The sequence below is a fragment of the Manacus candei genome, unplaced genomic scaffold (genome assembly GCF_025592945.1).
Source record: "Manacus candei isolate 608988 ecotype Guabito, Panama unplaced genomic scaffold, ASM2559294v1 h1tg000076l, whole genome shotgun sequence".
In the NCBI taxonomy this organism is placed as follows: Eukaryota; Metazoa; Chordata; class Aves; order Passeriformes; family Pipridae; genus Manacus; species Manacus candei.
In genome coordinates, this window is record NW_026138124.1 from 7,359,998 (window position 1) to 7,383,003 (window position 23,006).

The 23,006-nt window shown below is 43.8% G+C and overlaps 1 protein-coding gene across 7 annotated transcripts in view; it reads right to left on the minus strand.

Annotated features, from left to right (window-relative positions):
• The window catches only part of FAM222B (family with sequence similarity 222 member B), a 36,465-nt gene that overhangs the window by 6,845 nt on the left and 6,614 nt on the right, over positions 1-23,006 (minus strand). For 4 of the 7 annotated variants that reach the window (XM_051809214.1, XM_051809212.1, XM_051809213.1 and 1 more), the window contains one exon: positions 3,614-3,741. The exons of the other annotated variants lie outside the window; for them this stretch is intronic. In XM_051809214.1, the coding sequence (XP_051665174.1) occupies positions 3,614-3,695 (82 nt within the window). In that variant the 5' untranslated portion in view covers positions 3,696-3,741. The remainder of the gene's footprint in view (positions 1-3,613; positions 3,742-23,006) is intronic. 7 annotated transcript variants of the gene reach the window in all.

Below are 23,006 nucleotides of genomic sequence, written 5' to 3' on the forward strand. Positions count from 1 at the left end.
CCCATCCTGGTTTACATTACCATAGGTAAATCAGAAAATTAGGTGGTAAATACAAATACTGAACAGACACACTAAATATTCTCTTACACAAGCATCTGTTTTTCTGTTCTACAGAAATTGTGATGGAAACTTTTAGGAAGCAGCTAAAACACGGATGTTTGAACAGGCTTGCACCTTTTAGTTAGACACACGCCACTAATCCCAAATTTGGAAGAACTCCTTCCTCTGACGAGAGAAAATAACCCCTCAGTTAAACTTAAATGACATCCCAACAACAAATCTGGCATCTTACAGAAGGCAAACCATCTTTTAAATCCCTTGGACGGGATTTCCTGAACCCAACCACCATTTCAAACAGGGCCTGGTCTATATTCAGGTTAAGATGATGCTCCTTTTACTACAGACTAAATCAGCCATGCTACTCAGGCCTGAAGGTGATGTATTTCTGAGTGCCCCAATGTGCTGTTTAAAATGTGCTTTGCTGGTAGTTCCACAGGCAAGATTCCATGACTTTAATAATTAAGGTAGTAAAATATTACAGGAGAAAGGCATTATGGGGTGAGCAAGAGTCTGAATATCCCATATAAATATCCTACAAACCAGTAAAGAACAATTAGTTCCGGTGCATGGAAAACCTGCAAGAATAGTCCAAAAGAAAATGCTGGTATTAGAATATCATCACTTGTGTGCAAGAATTCCAGATCAGGACATAATAAAATAATGAGGCAATGGCGGATGAAGAAGCTTCATTAGGAAAACAATGGGATGAGCTCCGGGAAGCTCCCTAGTGGTGAATGCAAGGCAGAATACTTTTATTGAAAAGTAATTATTTCACGTTTGTTATACGACAAAGCTGTGCCTAGGAGCAATTACCCCAATAAATTGGTGAGCTGCAAGTCCACACTCTCGCTAATCCTGTGGCAACCAATTCCTCTGGTCACATTCCTGCACGTCTCACCGCTGGAGCTATTTTTGCCATGGAATGAGACAGACTTCCCTGCCTCACCTCAGCACTAATGCAATATCTTTTAAGTGCATTTCACATTAAGGCTTTAAAATCCACTGCTTTTAAAGCTGTTCGTGGTTAAATTTTCATTAACATTAAACAAAATACAAAGAGGCCTCCAGGATTCCTACCCTAATGAGAGCACTAGGTTTGGGACAAACCAAAAACAGCTGTGTCCATCTTTTGCATAAAAATCTCAATTTCAGCAGTTTCTCTACAGGCTTTACAGAAAGAGCCCTCCCAAAACCCTCAATTTAGCTGAAGATTACGTGTTCAGTCCCAATCTGCTCTTCTCTGTCATGTTCCCCCCCAACAAAATGCTCTCCAAGAAGCACCTTTTGCTTTATTTTGCACCACTGTCACAAAAAATGACCCTTTTTCTCCCAGACCGTGTGGCACTGTCTCTGTATCCAAAAGCAGCTGCAGACACAGATCCAAAATTCCTGCCTCAAGTATCCCAATTGACTAGTCAGATTAACACTGGAATCACTGGGAAGAAGGAAAAAATATCAATATGGAGTCAGTGAGAAATCCCCTGGGTGGATAAGGATTAATTTCAGGGTTAGCCTGAATTCAGGCTGAAATTCAACAAAAAATACTGAAATTGGCAGTCCTGCAGTCATCGGTTTCTGAAGGAAAAAATATGTGTATATTGATCTACCTAACTCCTACTGCACAGACCACCTTTCAGAAAAAGCCTCTTGTTTGAGAGTGAATATGGAAAAAGAAGGTAATTGAGCTAATGTGGATTTTAAGGCACTAATAAAAAGTCTGATCCAGAAAACTACACTTAAAAATTATTAATACAAACACTGTAAGTCTGAAGAAAAGCAATCTTGTGGAGTTCTGTGCCTTTTATAAAAGCAACAGCACTATTATTACAGCCTGTTTCCACCCCCCATCAAAAGTCACAAGTCACTGTTCATTAAAAAATGCTCATTAACTCAGCTTTCCCCTGGCCAGGGGCTGGGCTACTCATGCATATAAGGCACGAGAGAAACACACCAATTAATCGTACCCACATCTGCAGCGGGGGCGAGCGAGGTCTGTACCAGCAGTTTCATCTTCCATCTAAATCAGAACAAACCCAACAGCTGAGCATTACCACTGCCAGCCCGTGCCTGCCAGCTACTTTATGTCCTAAATTCTTCTAAATGCAGTTCCCAGAGCTCTTCACTGAGCAGGACACAGCAATGCTTTCAGCACAGGGATCGGCAGATCTCCGGAACAGCATCAGGTACTATCAGGTGAGGAAACTGCCCAACACACCAGCATGTCGCCTTGTAAAGCTGTAATTAGCAAATACCTGATTTATGCACAGCTGCCCTCACATGAACCTGGATGACATGCTTTCAGAACTAAGCTTTGCCAAAGAGACTTCTTGTAATGTACAGACCTGGGCACATTCTTATCCCACGGCCTTCGGAACAGGCGCGTCAGCAACGCTCACACTGGAAATGGGGAAGAGAAAGGAGGGGGATGCCCAGTTTCGTGCCATCACCAGTCCTTTGGTGAGCAAAGAGTATTACTACTGCTGAGTGTCATTACAATTACAAGCCCATGGAGTCAGCAGAAGTGCTGTGCAAGTGCTGTGGGGGAGCACATGTGTTACATGAACACTGCCAGTCACTTCTGGCAGGACCAGGAGCATGTCACCCTTAATTAATTGCAAAATTATCTTACCTCTTTTCAGTAGCATCACTATAGGAAAACAATTTAGCTACAACTGGACTGTAAATCACTTGGTTTTAAAGAGCAACGAGTCCATCAGCAAGCTGAGGGTACAGAGATCAACCCAATGCACATTTCAAATGCAAGAGACAGGTCACAGCCCTAAGGACCAAGTACACAGATCTTATGCTGAAACCTTGGTAATTCTGAATTTTTAGCTGAACAATCAAGGTGCAACTTCAGTGATAAAGAGGAGAGACAGAGTAAGAGTTAAAAAAAATATCTAGCCCGTAAACTTACATTCCCAAGTATAAGCTGTTCTTAAAAACACCAGTACAACTATGAAAAAAATGACTGAAGTTATCAAAAAAGAATTATCAGAGCACTCTGCAGACGTATTTTCAGAGGCACCAAAGAGACATCAGAAAGAAGACGGAAACTTTGAACTTTAGTAATTTGGAATAGCTCACTAATATTTGTAGTATAAGCCCCAGGTATGCAGAGCAAGAGCTGCTGACCTCAAAAGCTTTGCATTAGACTGATCCAACTTTTATCAGTGTCTATGAGTAATTACACGAAGGGAAGTGAAAAAGAGTGAGGAAAAAGTTGTGTTAAGAAGCAAATCAGCTGGCACACTTTTAGCACAAAACATTTTCAGCAAAGAGGCACAAATCTCACAGGAACCTCACTTGCACTGCATCCTGCTGTGGTTAAAATTAACCTTTATAGAGCCAGGAACAGGGGAAAGCTTGCTGTACACACGTGAACCTCCACAGCCATTTCTCAGAGCCATTACTGATGGATGCCTTGAAGGCATAACAAAAGAAAGACTCTACATTAAATAGTTTTTCCACTGTATCCTAAATGTTTATGTCACAGCTGTCCCAGAGCCAGATTTAACAGTTAACCACATCCTGCAGACAAAACGTCACTCACATTTCTGAAGTCCAGTGTTCATCTGCGTGTAAGAAAGAAGCTGAAAGGAGAGGTCGCCTGGTCCTGGCAGACAGGCCAGCATGGCAGACAGGCACTAACACAACATGGGGCATTCACTCCTCTGCACACTGCAACAACAGAGAGACAATTCAAAGTTATAATACAAGGAGGAACAGAGAAAAGAAAGCGGCAAAGAGCCATCCCTGGGTGAAGGCCTGACCAAGCACAGATGAAACCGCTGCTCCAGCCCTTACTGCATCTCATAACGGCAACAGAAACACTTCAAGAAGTGGGTCATCTGCAGGGTTAAAACCAAAATAGCTGTCTCGCTCTCCTCTGCTGCTTGACACACAGAGAATAATCCATAAGTCTGTCCTCAAATTTCAAAGGTGGTTGTTATGAACGGTAAAAAAACCACCATCATTCATTTCACTATGCTGAAACGCACTGGCTGTCCACCAGGTATAGCCAAGGCAAGTCCTCTGGAGAAACCCTGTCAACTGCTCTTTCACATTTAATAAAAAGGCATGGCATGCATAAATTGAAGGCAAAGTATGCAGCACTCTGCCTTGTGGCAAGATTAAGCTGCATGCTACAGCTTGTAATTTCTGTGGTCCATTAGGCTGAAAGATGAATGGCTACAACTTCCTTCATTTCAGCGGAGACTCAATAACCCGCACGGCTCTGGGGCAGACAATGGCAAGATGTGCCTCCTGCACGAAGGGGCTGCAGAGGTGCCACCATCCTCTTCTGCTTGGTTCAGCATTTAGGAAATCAAACATCAAAATGAACACATGGAGCACTAAAGCTCTTTATATGGAAATACTGCACAACTCCCTTCAAATCCCACCATCGCTGTACAAAGGGGGGATCCCGGCAACAAAGTTAACTGGGGCTCAAAGTGTCCCAACATTACTGCAATTACAGACAGAGATTTAAGCTGGAACAAGGCCTCTAGAGGCCACCTGGTCCAAACCCCTGCTCAAACCCCCCTGGTCTCAGCCAGCCACAACACTTCATAAAGTTCTGGGAAACAGGGTGGCAGAGTCACGGGGGAAATCAGTTGATTTCTCCTTGTCCTGATCTCCACAACCATCAGTGCTGCTATACAGAAGCAAAATACCCAAGGAGCACCTAAAAAGGTGCTGGGACTTGTTAGATGACCTCCAAAATATGGGAAGAGTTGAAAGATTCAAGAGTTGTAAGCTGATTTAATTTCAGTCTTAGTTTCACAATTAAAACACAACTGGGGAGGCATTCAAAGATCTAAAGGGGTAAAGCAGAAAGCTAAAACCTAACACGAGAAGGCACGGCTGCCAAAATCTCTCAGAGGCCACTTCTGAAAGAGTCTCACTGCCAAGGATGGCACAAACAATGTGAAGCCTTTGGATGACACTGACACAACCATCAGCGCTGTGTCCTGGACAGCACCACCACCTTCCTGCTCCAGAAACCTCCAACAGCAGAGTTCTGCAGGGACATTTTGAAGACTTTAAGTTGAAACCTCACCTCAGACCACCACCACGAGTCAGCCCACCCGTGGAACACTTGCACCAATGGAGTGAACAGCAAGGACTTAAAGCTTTCCTGCAGCACAAAAATTACTCACTGTGTACAGTTCATTAGCTCCATGTTTATGCATCTCCTCGGTTCAACACGCAAAGGTTGATTAAACCAACAGCCAAGAAATCTCATTCAAATATTAATTTATGAAAAGTTCTGCACCTTCACTGAGCGAGTGCTCTTAAAAGCTGACTGAGTGCAGCTGAGAGAGCCTGTTGGGTGCCACTGTGACTAACAAAAGTAGTCTTGGGCACTGAATGTCAGCTTGACAACTCCATGCTGTTGCCCATTCACCCACACAGAGTAACACCAACTCAGTCCTGTGAGAAACTCACAACCACCTCACCAAGGTGCAGGGCCCAACAGTGCAACCACCAACAGAACCAGTCTGTATCATTCTCCACTTCACTCCTAGGAGACAGCAACAATCTGCACTGCCAGAAGTCCAAAATATGCAGCTGTAAAACCTTGTAAAATAAATCTAAACCTGGATCTTTTTCTGACTCTCTGAAGGAGGTGGAATTCTTGGAGTCTTTCAGAAGATGCTCAGAAACGATGACTGAAGACCTGTCACATCCACAACATCAAGGAATTGCTTGAGGGACTGAAAAGTTGCTCGACCTTTATAGATGAGATTCATTCGTGACTGTAAGTATGCAACGTTCAGTGAAACTTTGCAAACAGCCCGTGGGCAGCAGTTTCTCATCCCAAATCGTGCCCAGCAAGACCAAAAAGACAAAACAAGAATCGAGCTCCTTTTAATCAGAAGACAAAACCACTGTGAGTTGTCAGAGCTTTACCTGAGTAAGCAACAGAAACACCCACAGTCAGCAAGAAAAAAATAATAATTGTGTTTTCCTTTTTTCCTCATTTCATCAACTTCAGAAGACTGGCAAAAAAACAAGACCTATTTCTCAGTGAAAAGCAGACAAACAAAATTAAAGAGCATTCACTGTAGACAGAAAAACAGATCACACTATTCCCATATTCACCTGAGCATCCACCTTTTACTCCAGCAATGTCTGACGCCAGCCCAGGATCCCTTCCTGTCCCTGCACGAGCAAGGGAGGTCGGTGTCTAAAACGTTATTTGATTGATGGCAAGTTTGTGCGCAGCCCTGAAAGAGCACCGCTGCTCTCTGACTGAAGGAGCAGCATTTCTGACAGCAAGATGTGGGGAGGGTTTGCTCACCTGCTCCATCATTAACGCTCATTAGAGCCTGAACACTGTGACGCTTTGAGAAAGCCTCTTGCTGAAGTGCCCCAGCGAGGCGCACACAGCAATAAACAGGATAATGGTACATTAGGAGAGAGAACAAGTGATTAAGAGTGGTCACAGCGTTCACCTCAGAATAGCCAGGCTCCTGTTCTATGACAGCAGCGTTTCCTTGAAGGTCAAAACATGTATTTACAGAAGCTTTAGCTCCAATACTGAGAGCAATGTTTTAGAGAGAGCTATAAAGGCAAGTTGTTCCCGCAGGCGGATAATCATTTTAGGTAATGCCAAAGGTTCATAAAAGACTAGGGTGGCAATAATAATTTTAAATGAAATACTGGACTTACAAAAATAATTTTAAGTAGAAGCATAAAATCGCTCTTTTAGTTTGATTTGCAGTAACCAAATTGATGACATCTAGGTCACTGCTGAGCATTAAAGAAAGAAATTCAGACTTACACAGAAGTGCTGACCATAACTCCATTGCTGAATTTCATATTATAAATAAAATCCTGCTTCAAATTTTGTTCTCTATGAAATCAATACAGGTTTTCAAAATCGAGATCTCAGTATTTTGAAAACAAAGGCATTTGAAATATCTTCACAAGTCCCTTATTCATTTTTTTGGTTAGAAATTAATTAACATTCATTCCCTGAGATACTCAGCACCCGACTACTACTTTCTGACCTGACTCTTCCTGAGCACAAGCTGGCACAGACAACTCCAACATATCATCTAAACCATCAGCTGCCAACAGCTGACCAACAAGCCTGTGGCACCCAGCAATGGAGGGCTGTGAACTGTGAAAACCTTAAAAGTTTCTAAACTGATTCTGTACACTGCCAAACACAGCACAGTGAGCTCTGCCTTGAAAACATATATGCATATAAAAAGATAAAGTATATTTCCAGAGGAAAGCAATCATTAGATAGGAATAAATAAATAAATACCCCTCTTTGAAGTGATTTTAATCTAATATGGTTGCAGGATATAATCTTAACAGCACACGTAGGACGCTCTACAAAATAGCAGGTTTAGACACGTGAACAGATTTTTTTTTCTCCGAAGATTTATTAATAATTAAATCAAAGCATGTTAAGCTTAAGAGGGATTTGCAGTGCTTGGGATCTCGGGGTAATTGGCACATTTCACGATGACTGTTATGTTCAGCCTTACCTGCACATCAGGGTGTTTTTTGGTCCTGGCAGCACAGTGCACACCAGTCACACCACAAGGCTCACCAGGTAGGATGGAAGGACTCACCTCCACCCACTGCCCAGGGACACCCTCCCTGCAGAGCTAGGAATCAGTTCCAGTAAAATTTACCATGATACTGCCTTTCTGTACTTGAAGAAATATATTATATTCTGACTCATATTCAACATTTTAGTATTTACTGCCTCTGCCAGACCCAGTGTTTCTCAGGCCAGGGGTTACTTTTATAACCTAGAGTAAAACCTAGGTGTAAAGCAACTCAGTACTACTAGGAAATTTCTAACACTCTAACACAGCTTTATCATTATATAAACAGCCCACATATGTAGTTATTGCCAAGTTTTTAGATACGCCAGCCTCTGAAGCTCCCAAGAGGCCTTCCAGGGTGAGAACTCAAAGGAAACACTCCCCACAAACCATCCCTGGCCAGTGAAATATGGGAAACTGAGTTGGTTTAGACGAAAGCAAGCTGGTGAAGTCTAAAGTTAGGTTCCTGAAAGTAAACACGCATGTTTGAAATTCCACGATTAACTGCGGGCTCCTTCACAAAGCCTGAGGCCAGGAGGAAGCGGGAGCATCCACCCACACACAAAAGAAAAGCTCCAAACTATTCCAAGTTTCCAGCACCCCGGGGTCCCCCTAAGCCGTGTGAGGGTTGTTAAAGGCTTGTGGCTGGCTGATACGCTTCGCTTCTCCTCTGCTCCTTGTTCCACGGGTAGTCCCGTGAAGTTCCACAGCCACAGTCCCATTGCCGCCGGCAGGATTTACGGCAATCCACCCCCCCTGGGCGCACGCGGCACATGCCAAGTTCAGCACTTATAAATGCTGCAAGCAACAACAAAAACTAACTCGGGGTTGTGAAGTTTCTTTGGTACAAATGTCTGCAAGAGCTTGCCAGGAAACATAATTGAATCCGGGCCAATTTTCATGCTCCGAGGGAAACTCAGTGTCTCATTTACCCCCCGGCAGGCTGCTCGACACCAAGGAGACTCATTCCTTTTCCTTCTCCCAAAGTAACCTAAAATCTAGGGGTTTCAAAGATTTGTTCGTGTCAACTGCAGACACTGAACCCTCCTGCCAACCTCAGCATTCAATACAACTCCTTCCAGTCAGCCATGCCTTGCTTGACAGCGTCTAGACTGATCCTGCAGGCTTCCTGCCTTTTTCCAGCCCTAAAACTCCCCTTTATTCTTGGGCACTTACCAGAATGGCCCTTTCCCAGGGCTGCTGAGGAGCCAGAGATAAATCTTACCGTTTCCTGGAAGAAAATTACCAAACTAGCACTGTATTCATCACCAGCTGGTATCACATCCTCTTAATGCTTTATAAATGGAAAACTGCAAAATAGTGGGCAGAGAGGTTGTCCTCTGAAATGGCAATAAATCACAACAGCATGGAGTGTACTTGGGGATAAATAAATAGGAAACTGAACAATGGAAAGTCATTTTTTGTAGCACGGGGAGTGCACTGTCAGCACCTGCCAGCCCAGGACCTTTGGCTTTCTGCATTCAGGTGGACCTTTTGTAGAGCCCTGCAACAGTTTCGATCAAAATCAATTTTTGCTTCTTGCCGTTTAATTAACTATGATTTTGCTTGTACACCACGTCACCTTTTAGGCTGACCTCCATTTATAATGTTACTCAGGCAACAAAATTAGTTTGGTGGGGAAGGCAGAGAGAATTTAAATGCAGCTCTGCTCCTCTCTCGGAGCTGGGATGGCAACGCTCAACAGGGAAGAAAATGAAGCAGCTTTGGGATAACAGCACTTAAATGGAATATTGTTCATATCACACTCCTCATGCCCAAGGGCTACCACTAAAGGCTTCTAGGTGAGCAATTTGGAACAGGATGCAGTGCAGTAAAAAAAGGCAAGGCAGTGGCTCTCGGCTCCAGGTATTGCCACATGTGGCATCAGCTCCATCAAATTGACTCTTCAGATAAAGCAGCAGTGAGCTCAAGGTTATGATCCGAAGAGTTTAAAAAGCCTTTTTTTAGGTCTGTCCCAAGAGATTATTTTAAAACACAGTACTATGCATCTGCTGAAGAGTAGAACAGTTGGCCTTAATCATAAGATGGATTTTTACATAGCTTCTGACCTTTCATCTAATTGAGGCCTGGAGAAGAAAAAAAGAAGGAAAAGCTACACGTCACTTCAGTTATTAAAATCCATCAAGCTCAGACTTTAGCCTTGGGATAACCACAGCCAAAAAATTGACTTGCAAGTAATTATCACTGCTATCTGCAATAAAAGTTAATTGGACATAATTGAACTAAAGCCCTAATCTGAATGAAGCTGTTGCTGGCAAGAAGCCTGCTCCTGCCTGCACTCTGCAAATGGAACTGCTAGCAGGAAAATGGACAAACACGAGGCTGCTTTACTGTCTGCCCATTGCAAATCAGAGCAGTTCTGCAAACAGCTCGTTAGCTGGGCCAAGATAAAGCCATTAACAGGGCCTGTCCTCACCAAACACACCCTTCGACTATACCCAAACAGAGCGATGGCGTAGTTTTATAAAACAAGTTTCATTTTTACCGACCTCTTAATTACAGGGACTGAAACATAAGACTCATGTCACGAGATGCCAGTTTCATCAGCGCTGTCAATACCAGAACAAATAGCGTACTTTCTGAGCACGTAAAGATACCAACTCAAAAGGTTTTCAGTGCTGATAATTTACCACCTTCATGCAGTTCAATAGCCTTTCCTGTTGTAGGACCAGCTTCTTTCATCTCCGCAGCAGAGCAGACAATTAGCTGCTTTCTGTGCTCAGCCCATGCAGGTGGCTGGGGGAAGGGAGCGTTCAACTCAATTCCTGCTGATTCGTCCATTTATATTTTGCATTTTTGTTAACTAACAGACCAGAAAGCGGTTGTCATCCCCCATACTACGTTAGAACTTCTTTACGATTTTAATTATTAACACTCTGTCCTTCACCAAAGCATATCAAAGCACTTAACAAACATTACTGAAGCCACATAACCACTCTGTAACAGGCAAAAAATTGCACACGACTCCTTTCACAGGGGCTTAAGGTTTTTTGACCAGATTTATGTTAGAACAGTGGTCTCCTGATGATGGACTAGCCTATGACAGAAGAGATGGAGGGAAGTATCCAGCTCACCACAGGTTCCTGACGGAATTTTGGATGAAGCATTTAATCACCCGGTGCCGCAGTCGCTCTTTGTTTAAAGGACAGCAGCAGGTGACAGTTTTCTACCACTGAAGACTGTGAAGACAAACGAAACTGCACGGCATTCAATACCACCTTGACTTCTCTCATCAGGCTTACAAGGTCATGATCTGGGTAGTCTCCTGGGGAGAACTGGAGCCAGACCACCCTTCCCTGTCCGGAGCACGCACTTTGCTCACCGCTGCACCTCGGCATTTTCAGGCTCAGAACAGAACTTCGCAGCTCAAGAAAGCTGCAACGGGAGAACCAGTGACATCAATTCCCTTTCATGACCCAAATCAGTGGCTTACTTTACTTTGCTCAAAGCCCTCACCTCTTTTTAAGCGTATTTTTAGATTTAACTCTGTATTCCACAACGTGGCAGGAGCTGACAGACAATGCAGGCGTAAGTAGGTCTTGCCAGGTGGTGCAGGCCACTTCAGAGGTGAAGGAAAGATGGAGAAAAGACAAGTCAGGACGGTTGTAGGGCCTGGCCAAAGCTTCAAAGGAGGATTTCTGGCTGTGCTTGAAACACATATACTAGTGGTCAGTTATGAGACCGATGAGATACTACTTTTACCATGGGAACTCGTGCAAGAAATAGGAAAATCGACCTGCCTGAAGTCAAAAGCAATTTGAATAACTTTGTATCTGCCTCCTCTCAATTTTCACTACACTAAAGCACTCTGACCTTTAATTAATTTTCTTTCTCCTTTTATATGGTAACTTCCAACTTCAAATTTTTAATGCTTTGCTGGTGGGAAACAAGGATGAAGAAGCAGCCTGGCATGTATCTTAGCTGTGTTTCAGAGTGCATATGGTTCCACGGACATTTTGGGAAGGGAGCAAAGGATGCTACAGACGAACAACAGCAGTTAAGAGCACAGGCCAGGTAAACGCAGTGTTGTCATTAAAATCATAACTTGCCCAGGATATCAGGTTTACATTTCTATTTTCAGAATGCTAAACAGACTCCCTACCCACCACTGTAACATTCACAAAAGATCCCATTTTCCTCAACAAGATACTGTCAGGCACAAACAAATATTCCTCCCTCCAAAGCATCCATTATCCTCGGGGCAAACTAAACCAAATTTCTTCCTACATGCTCAAGCAACATCTATAACATCACAGCAGCTGCTATAAAATATGGAACAGACTTACAGACACGAGTGTGCATGTTCTCATGTGAACATGATGAAAAATTAAGGTTAGCTGAGATGACTTGCATCCAAGGCAAACCCAGAACAGCCCAGCCTCTACCAAACTACAGGATGCTGCTCATACATACCCCAATGGAGGCACCACACATTCCCACCAACAGACATTCCCCATCCTCCTATACAACTTCCTTCTGCCTTCAAGTGATAAGAAACCAAAATATACACTGACCCCTTTCCCATAGCAGAGAGCCTGCAGTTATAACCTCAACATCCTCAGCAGGAACAGGGTTATGTGCAGCTTTCCTACGTGTTCGATGTGTGGGAGAAGCACAAGGTTGTAATTCTGGACTTTACTTCACCACAAAGGACACACAAGAGTTGTGAGCTTCCTCATGCCACTCTTGGGCAGAATTCCTCCCTCTCGGCTTTCTTGCCTTCCCAGATCTGAAAAGGAAGTTTTGCTTAGGTTCAGTAAACAGCTGCCTAGGCCAAGGGGAAAGGAAACATGAAACAGTTCCCTCTCCAGTGGCTGCTTCACAGAGATCACCATTTTCATTATCTTCTCTCATTCCACACTTACTCTGTAGAAGCCCAGAATTAAAGTCTTAATCATGACTTACAGAAATCCTGTGGCTGCACATGACAGAAGGATGACAGTTTTTCCTTCTAAAATATCGTTAGAAGTTAGAGATTACGACAGTTCCTGGGTAGGAAAGCAGCTATCTTCCCCTGTTTATTACAAGCTGATTATAAAAAAAAAAAAAAAAATTCAGAGCTAACTTTGAACAAATTTTACCTCTATTCAACAGACAAACAACAAACCAGACATTTGTTACATATTGAAAAATATGTTTGGAGTCCTGTTTTAAAAATAGATTCACTTGAAAATGAGAAATATTTGCAAATAAGATGAGGCAGAATGCATTAGACTTCACATAAGACAAGAACTGAACTTGTATATTAAGGAACAAAAATCAGAAGTGACTCACTTTCGGACCAGGTGTGCCAGCGGTGTGTGAACACGGGCTCATGGGGGTTGATTCTGGTTTACACTGGTCATGCATGTGAACCATTTTGACCTGTACAATCACACTGACAGTTTGGTTTAGTATTTAGCTCTCTAGTTACTGAATTACAGTCCCACCTATGGTGAAATTTTAACAGCCCATTAACAAAGCAAAGGGTGAAAAATAGATTTAAGATCCAAAACTGGAGATTTGTCTGATTGTGCACAGTGCCAGAGCTTCCTGCCAGACCATGAACACATCAGCTCTTGGATACACATTTTACCTTTTGTAAGGGCAAGATAAGACCTCCTTCTGTAGCTAGAGATACTGTGCAGCCAGCTGCAAAGATGAAAAGCATTCTAAGAACCTCAAACAGAAGCTGCAACACACGTACAAAACACCCACCAGCTGAAAATAGAAGCCATCAGGTGAATACCAAAGAGCTGGACCAGACACTTGGGGTGGTGTTTTCCTGTCAGCCTTCATAACAAGGTGCTGGTGTCCCGCTGGCTTGTCCTGACACAGACCTAGTGTGCTTATCAATCTCCCAGTAAACTCAAAGGCCACCTCGTAACAGCTCAACAGAAGAAAGGACAAGAAATGCATTAGTATCAGCTACTGTAAAAAGTCTCTGCTACTCTCAGGGCTTTCCTGAGAAGCATGAAAAACAGCCAATCTCCCAGCTGGCAGTTCAAAACAGCCACAAGGGAAGCAACACGAGTGTGCAAGATGCCTTCAAAACCTCTTCACACCACAAGCACCACAGGTTTTTGTGTGCAGACCTGATAAAACACTTCAGCACTATCTCACCTGACTCCTCCAGCAGCTGCCAGCACATCACCTTTACCCAAAGTTTACATTCACAAAAGATTTCTTTTTTCATGGTAAGTTCTACCGACTACAGGTGAGCAGAGCATTTTTGTCTGCTTTCGTGCATCTTTCCTCCTCTGCACTTGCCTTTTTCTTTAAAAAAAAAAGCCAACACACAGAGAGCAATAAATAAATTGTACGAGCAGGACACAGAGGCAGCTGTAACTGTACCACAGGCAGTGAGACATCCCTCTGCATGGCAAACACAACGTGGCTGCGTGGGTGAAAGGAGAACAAACACTGCTATTGCAACCTGTACCTCAACAGCAGACACAGCACAAACCTGCCAGCAGGAGCACCGAGCTCCCAGTAACCTACCTCTAACAGCCCTGACCTCCACTGAGCAGCTCCTGCTAAAAGTATCCCCTGATTTTCATTTCCAATTTGTCTTTCCAGTCACGGAATTGCTACAGTCAACAAATTCAAAAAGGTAAATTCTTCCACCTTCAATTAACTGCATTAGTAGTGTTTATAACTACGTGATTGATAAATGCTCTACAGAAGCTGTAATTAATGTATTTTTTCCTTGGAACACAAACCGAACCCCTTGGCGCTCAGACACTTAATGAAAAGCAATTTATCAACTTCCTTTGAGCAGCTGAATCCGACTCCTTAATGCAGAGAGAAAACACACTCTGCTTTAAGCACCGCTCCTCCGAACGAGGAACGCGCACCGCGACATTCCGAATGCCATCGGACGCGGCTCGGGTTTTGATCGGGATGACAGCGACCAGAGCGCTCGTCTCGCTGGGTATGATTCAGTATGGCTTAACTGGGATCTTCTCCCCTGGGATGCAGTCGAGCAGGAGATCTGCAGATGTGCTTTTCTGGGATGGAGGTCAGGAGTGCCTCTCTTCAGGACACCGGACAAAGTTCCAGATTCTCCCACGCCTGCGTGGCCGGGAGCTCCTCGTGCCGGGCGGCGCTGGCACGCGCGCCGGGAAGCAGCAGCTCAGCGTATTTCAGCCTGGACATGTGTTCAGCTGCTCACAAAGCGGACAAAAATAAAGTGCTTACAGAGGGTTTGAATGCTAATTTCTCAAATTGAGCGCTGCTTTGTATAGTTGACATATGCAAAAAAAAAGGAGGGGGAAAAAAAAAAAAAGGAAAGCATTTGGGAGGAAAAGTTTGACATCAGAGAACATTTTATGTTGGTATTAACCACTGGAGGGGATTAACCAACCTTCAAAGCCTAAAACCAAAACTCACATTTCTGGGAGTATAGGCTACAGACTTCCAGTATAGAAACTGGCCTGTACTCCATGTGGCAGACTGAACGTAAGGATTGCATATTTCCATTGCACATGTAAGTCTGTTTCCCATTCCTGCAGGGTCTTGCTCTCTTCCATTTGTCTTTTGATGCAGATAAAAGCTAATGCAGATTGCAACTGCTGATATGGAGAAAGGCACAAGACACAGTGAGCCTTTGGACTAAGGGAAAAAAAAGGACTCAGGTCCAGACTGCTCGAGCATGTCAAGGGATTGTCTTTGAAACTACAAAACTAGAAATGAAAGCACTGCGTTTTTGTTTGATTTGATCAAAGAGACTAGAAAGGAGGGGGGGAAAAATCACATCTTACAGATGGAGGGTAAAATTTAACTACTTCACACATGATGTGGGACCAGCTGATCCCATACAGACATAAATAGAGAGAGAAAACAAAGAGGTAAAGTCACTGCTGCTCTGCAGACACTGCCTCCACAGACCGCTGCTTCAGGCTCTGCAAAGAGCAACAGGAACCTGTTTCAAAGCCAGAAAGCTGGAGGAAGCAGCACCCAGCACTCCCCATGGGCACAGGGTTCCAGTCTCCAGTGGTGAGGAGTGAGCTCCTGTCAAATCACAGAAAACAGACCCCAAATGTAATGGCTACTTGAATAAATAACTGATTACCTCCTGTGAGACACTGTTCCAGTGCTCTGACTGTGGGATACTGGCAAACTGTGGCAATCTTCCCAAGGAGGGCTTTGGACTGCAAACTGCAAAGGGACAAGACCATAATTCTTGACCGGAGCATCCACTCCAACACCTGCTTGGCACCAGGAGAACAAGGCTCTGCAGAAGTACAAGTAGCACTACAGGTAGCAGACCTGCAGATCCCAAACTGCAGCATGGAAGAAACAGGTACCTATTGCTGCCACATTCCCTAAAAGCATGGATTTTAAGTATCTGCTGGACAGGCTCATGGAAATTTCTAACTGCAGAAGGTGAACCATTTAGATTGCCTCTGGGCTTAAACCGTCTAGGTCTTTGCCTTTCACTAAAAATTAAGCAGAAGTCATTTTAACGAGTGAGGCAGACAACAGTCTTGCACAGGAGATCAAAAAGCTCTCCAGATGTTTATTTTAAATGAAATTCAGAAGCCAGTATAAACCAGATTTTAAACACTGAATAATCCTTACCATAATTTGCATGAGAAACACAGGCAAAAGGTTCCATCCTACCGCTCTGAAACTCTCCGGGAACATGCAGGGTTAGATTTTGCTCCTAGACTCTTCAGATAAGAATCTGAAATATGAACAGCCCCATTCTGAAATCCAGTGGCTGTTAAGAATGTTTCTTCTCTGTGCTATACATTCTGATGGACGTCAAGCACACACATACAGGGGCATCCCATATGAAGAAAGTCTCTGACCTTCCTTACCAAGACTGTTCAAGATTATGGATTGAAAATGTCAGTCCTAAATCTTAAACTTCTTCTCCTCTTGTTGCTTCCCTGAATGCCTCCTGATTGTGCAAAAGCAGAGTATTCAGGCGTCAATCTGAGTAGTTTGGGTGTTATGCTGACAATGTCTCCGGAGAGAGGAAGAGAAGAGAGGACAGATTTCCAATAGCTCAGACGCTCCCCTGTAAGGAAAGCTGCTACACAGCAAAGGAGATAAATAAAGAGGGAAAGTAACACGCTGGAGAACCTTCTCCAAGGTCACGTCAGGATGCTGAACACTACCCATGTGCAGGGGAAGACATGGGTGCCTATTCCACTACACATATCCATTCACTTGTTGGCAACAACAGTCCTCATTAAACCAAGCCGGTTCTCACCGTGAAAGGAGGACATCGGGAAGACGATATTGGCTAGTGAATACAAAAGGAAAGCCAGCAGAGGCAGTCAGTCCTGGATGGGTGCCCTCTGCAGCAAAACACAGCTCCACAGCATGTGCAGAGCTCCTGCATGACCCAGGAACAGCCAACAGGCTATCCCAGCCAAAAGGATGGACAACTCTGCTCTGACCAATGCTAACAGCTCCTGGCTTGCAGCAGAGAGGAGATTCCAGACCCATTTGCCAAGAGCAGAACCAGGATCTCATCGGGAATTGGGCATGTTTATAAATTTGCTGCTACTCAGAGTCACCTACAGGTTGCAGTTCCTCCTCGCTTTGAAATCGGGTCTGTGGACACGTGGCAGATCACTGCAGGCAGACCATACCACGAAACAAGAGCCCTGCACCCCCTAATATTGTATCAGCTACTGCTGTGCCCTTAACAAGAGTGTTTCTTGCCCGTTTCAGCAATCTGAAAGACACGCTGGGCAAAATTTCAAGCTATGACAAAGTGATCTTATCACTTCTGTGCTGTTCTCGCTACACAAGCCCCTGATTCAGCAGCATGTAATAAAATCTTCATTTGCATGAAAAGCACTCTCTGATCACAAAGTCTTCTGTTCGACAGCCCTCTTCCCATCCACAGCGTAAAGTCGCAGGCACCACTGTCATTTTGCTGGTGACTAAGGTGGAATATTTTATTTATGGTTTATTTGGAGAGGCTCTCAACGTTTTAATGTTTCCTGAAAAACAGTATTTTTGAACTAACACAAAAGCTGCACACATTCCCAACTATGCAAGCACTGCAAAGTTCACACACTGGGCTTACACCTGTACTTTTAACAACCCTGTCACGTGAAGGACATTTCACATCAGCACACAGTGACCATGAACAGTTCTAAAATGTCTTTTGCATTCAACAAGTCCAGTCCTTTCCAGTTTGCCTTTACAGTGTTTGGTGTCACGACACACAGCACTCAGAGGATGTGTTTCAAAGGAAAGGAAGGTGTAGCCATGCAAAGAACAATGCACTGCCCACAAGAAGATTAATCGCTGTCATGGGAAACCAATAAAAACAAGTATCTTGTTATCTTTCTTTACAGAGAGACTGTTAAAGCTTAACTACGTTAGGAAACTTTTTCCTTTGGATTAAACCATGAGCCTAATGCATGTGGGCATCACACATGCCAGCATATGCAATTAATTGGCTCTCGCCTGATGCTGCAGGAGAAAGTCCAACGTTCCAGAGGCAGGATAAAACCTTCACGCAACCAGCCCATGTCCTCTCCTGCTAACAGCTCTCTCACCAAGGCCAGCCCCAGCTTCCTGTCCCGTGCCACGTAACACCCCCTCCCCATTTCCACCTGTTAATCATGTCCCACATACACACCCCAAAATCACACCCAGCTCTGAGCAAACTCAGCCAAAGCAGAAATACCTTTCATCACGTCAGCAGTGCAGTCCCCATTTAGAAACGTTTTCTTTCACGTTAATCCAGTGCCAAAACGTGGTGGTGTGGGCTGTGCTGATCCAGAAAGGGTGCTAAGGATGCTGCTGCCTCCTGTCTATCACTGAGCGCCTCATCTCGCGCATGGCCAGGCAGTGACGGCCCTGCGACAACAGGCACTTTAAATTGGGCAGCTCAGCAACACATGTACGCTGAATTTTTGAACAAGCTATTCTAAGCTGCTTTGCTAGCAATTTCTGGCCTGTGCAGTTTGAAAGCGCACGGTTCTGGCCCTCACAAAGAGCAGACCTGTAAATGACATCTTGAGGATTAAGCTGATTGAGATGCAATTTGCCTAGCAACCATTCATTAAGCAGAGTTCAGAAACAGGCCAGCAATCTATTCCACCTCCTTATCTGAGCAGTAAACAGATAACAGTCTCTACTGTGTCCTCTATCCTCCAGTTCAGACACATTGTAAACAGATTTTTCAGAAGTTTAAACTCCTACGGTAAATCTCCGAGAACAATCCTGCTCTCCAAACTCGAGGGATTCGGTTTCACCAAATGCCTTACAAGCGTGAAACAGTTCTGGAAGGAGGGTAATGCAAATCAAATTGTGAATGCATTTGCAGTTCCTGTGCCTCCAATATTTTCTCACGTCGAGCACTAAGAGCCCATCCTAGTCGCTAAAATAAAAAATTTTAAAAAATCTTAATCACATAGGCATTTGGCATTGCTATTCTGATCACTGAAAAAAACTCAATAAAAATCTTATTCCCTTCCTTCATCTTCTGCAAAGAATCGATTGACACTTCCAAAGTCTCTGATAGAGGCTCCCCCCCCTTCAGTGAAGAAAACAAAAGTCACGTCCTCCCTCCCATTAAGCATTTTTTCCTCATAAAATAAGCAAGACAACCTAAACGTCATCAGTGAAAAATCAAACCAGCTATTTCAGCTTGAAAACTTCAGCTGAAAAGATTAAGCCAAATCATGTTTTTGCATAATTGTTTCCCTGCAAGAAACATCTGATAATATCCCATTCTGCTCCAAAATTAAACAACAAAGATTAGCACGGGCGTATTTAAGACTATATACCTGAATGGTTTTCCTTTGGTGTACAGTTCTTCTGGGAAATCACTGTGACATACAGCATGCTATTACAATTAAATATGCAAGAAAGAAGAATTAAACTGACTATGAATAATTAATACCCTACAATACTACTTCATAAGGAAAGTCTGGCTGAATATTCCCGCAGATGAGATATACCCAAACACGAGGCACAGCAGAGCTGGCAGCTTTACTTTTATGATGGGGTCTAAACCACTGAGTAACTTCATGGCTGCTACTCAATTCTAGAGAAGGTGCCAGTCGTCTAGGCCTTCTCCTACTGCATTCCCATCCAGCTCCAGAAAAAGGGGAGAAATGCAAGCCTTGCAATAGTTGCTGCACTGCTCATCTACATCCCAGAGGTAAGAGGCTTCCCAAACACTTTCCATTAAAAGGTATAAAGCAATTATCTGACTTCCCAGTAGAGAGAATAAAGCAAATATGATGCAACAATTACTTAGGTGATAAGATCAGGCTAAGGTTGTGAGAAAAAACAATTAAAAAGGGTTGCAAGAGCTAAGGAATGCAGTTTACTTTCCCAGAACCTCTCTTAACGACAAAGATACCATCAGCTCGCAGAGTCGACCTTCCTGTTTCGAGTTTACTGTTTTGGAGGCTGCAGAACATCAACTGTAGCAAAGCCACGGTTGGGTGGTGGGGTATGAGCTCTCCATCCTCAGCACAACTCTCTTCTATTAGCTCCTACTCAAGACAGTGATTAAAAATACACTTTATTTGCACAACAGAACCCCTAAATCACTTAAAATTAATATTTACTGAAGTCCTTGTAAAATTGGCATTCAACTGTTGGCATTTTCCACCAGACTCCGGATGGGTCACACAAATACACCTGTTGCAGACTTTCAGCTGGAAATCCCCAGTTCCTCTCCGTTTATCCAAGCAGCATGGCACACCAACACCCCTTCTGGAGACAGGCATTTGAAATCCAACCAACACTTGTGATCACTGGGGTGGAACAGGGCACTGCTGCTGTGCTTGCTGAAGGCGACAGCCCTACAAAGACGCATCCCTCGCTCTAGGCCCCACATTGCTCCAGGAGGGTCTCGCTCCTGTAGGATCCAACAGTCTTCCCTTCAAAGCAAACACAAATCGAGGGTCCTTCTGCGCACAGGCAAAGTCATGCTCGAAATATGCTGGCTTAATATTCATTTTCTATTAAAAATTAATAGGATTAAATGAAGCTCACAAGCCGGCAGGCACCAAGACACTTATTTTGCCGATGTACTCGTTGCCCGGAGGAGCGGGATGTGAGGGATGGGCTGCAGTGCTCCTGCAGGATGGTGGCCACAGGATCCATGTGCCTCAGAGGCTGCAGGGGGCTCTGCCCCACACCCCAGCGGGATGTCATTCCATCAGTGTCATGGTTACTCTGTCCCCCCCGGCCAGGAACTGGTGGGAAAGGTGGAGCCCCTGAAGAGACCCTGGTGAAAATCCCAGCATCTTCCCATCTGAGATCCAGTCTTCTGGACACCGGCTCCAACCCTCGCCCATGCTCACATGTGCCCCTTTCCCACTTCCAGAATGAACCCCCTTGCCAACGAGCATCCCGCAAATACCCAGAGTTTATGTAAGCCAAGTTTAACCTTCAGTCCCTATTAATGTTGACGGAATAGGAAAAAAATTAATCATGGTGCAAGAAAAAAGGCAGTATCCACATTTCTAATTATACAACAAAACACATCGTGTGGCAATATTTCCAAGCACCTTGCTGGGAATATAACAGCCAACGGACTACAGCTTCCATTTTGAGCAGTGGATGCAGGAGTAACTTGGCACTGAGGTTGTCAGAGTTAAGGGATGAGGACATGAGAATTAAGGAAAATGAAGTGACATACGTAAACGATGATAACAAAAATGTTAATAATTAGAAAAACAGTCACCTTAAAAATTTAAAATTTCATGATCTCTCCTACTTTTTAATGGCTTAGCCTACTTTTTCCAACCTAATTTGCATGATCAAAATAGGCCTCCTGCCAGGAAGCATTAAAATGGCAGCCCCCCATTGAGACAAAACTCCCTTCACCATACGAGACTGAAGGACTAATAACTATTCCTAAAAACATTTTAAATCCATTAATGTTGTTTAGCAAACACTTATTTAGAATTAGTGCCGCTGTCTGGATTTGATCGTGCTCTACTAAAGTGTTTTATAAAAGCCTTTGAGGGAGGAGCAGGTACCTCCCAAACACCTGCACCGTCTCCAACCCTCTCCAAAGAGCTGAGCATCCTCACGCTCCTGCTCTGCACTGCTCTGAACATCCTCCATCCCAAAACCCCAAAGCATTCTCCAGTATCAACCACACAATTCCCAACCTCTTTGGGGTGAAGCTGGAAGCACCCCACCAAGATGCAGGGAGCAGCCAAACTAAAGTACACCAACCTCTACATGCAGCAATTAATTCTAAGGAATTGGGTCTAAAAAACCCAAGACTAGAATAATAATATAAATCTCAATATTACTGATGTACTGAAGATTTGGATTCTGGTACAAATATATAGTGCTTTATACAAATTTGTCTGAGCTATGTGTTATCCTTTCAATGCCATCTGCACAAAACCAGAGTTTTATCTAAGCACTGGATACTAAAATAAATCATTTTCTCCGTATCTGTGATCTTGTTGGAGACAGACGCCACAAACCTGAGAGCTGGCTAGTGCAGGCTTGTCTAGTCCCAAATAAAATTAGATCCGCATCAATATGATTTATTTTTAATAAAAAATAAGGCAAACCAGACTCCTCATATCGAAATAGCCTCAGCCAGCGCTCTCCCAGCCCACAGAAGACATAATGTATGGTGTGAAATTGTCAAAATAAAACTGGGATTGGCACTGCCATTTCCCCTAAGAAGAAATACCACAATGAAGAGACATGTTTTAATTGCCACACATAATGAAGGCTACCTGTTCATTGGTGTATTTACTCCTTGGTGTATTTACTGCTAACAAAATACAGGACTGTAAGGCTTGGCAGGGTATTTTCTGGTGATTTTCGGCACGTCCACGCCCCGGCAGATCTTTTAAGAGTGAACTTGGCTCCCCAATACCATGCAACAAACGACCCATCTCTGCCCGTCACGCATGAACGAGGTCCTTGGGCTGCACTTCTCAAAGCACCTCGTCCTGAGCGTCCCCTGTGAGCGGGGACCTCGCAGTAATTAGCACAATCTGATACTGCAAACTCAACTAATATTAACGCCGAGCCCTCAAGACAGCACAACCCATGATTTGAGTCCGCCCCAGAAGACCCTTTGTTTCTACCTTTCAAAGTCACCAAAGGCTGGTAAATAAATTCTATTGTCCAAAAGTACTGCAATCAAGGGAAATTTCTTTCTTCTGGATGGATGTGTTCTCCAACCAGCAGCCACGACTAAAGGTTTATACAGGATCACGGGAAACACCAAACCTGTTTTATTTCCTTATACAGAGCAACTTCTAACATCTACACTCACTGTTGTGAGATTGCAACGGATTTCATTGGGCAAGACAGGCTGTCGAAAGTACAGATTATAAAAAATAAACACTAACCATTTTTAGACCTAACTTTCCTCCACAGACTGCATTTTATGCCATT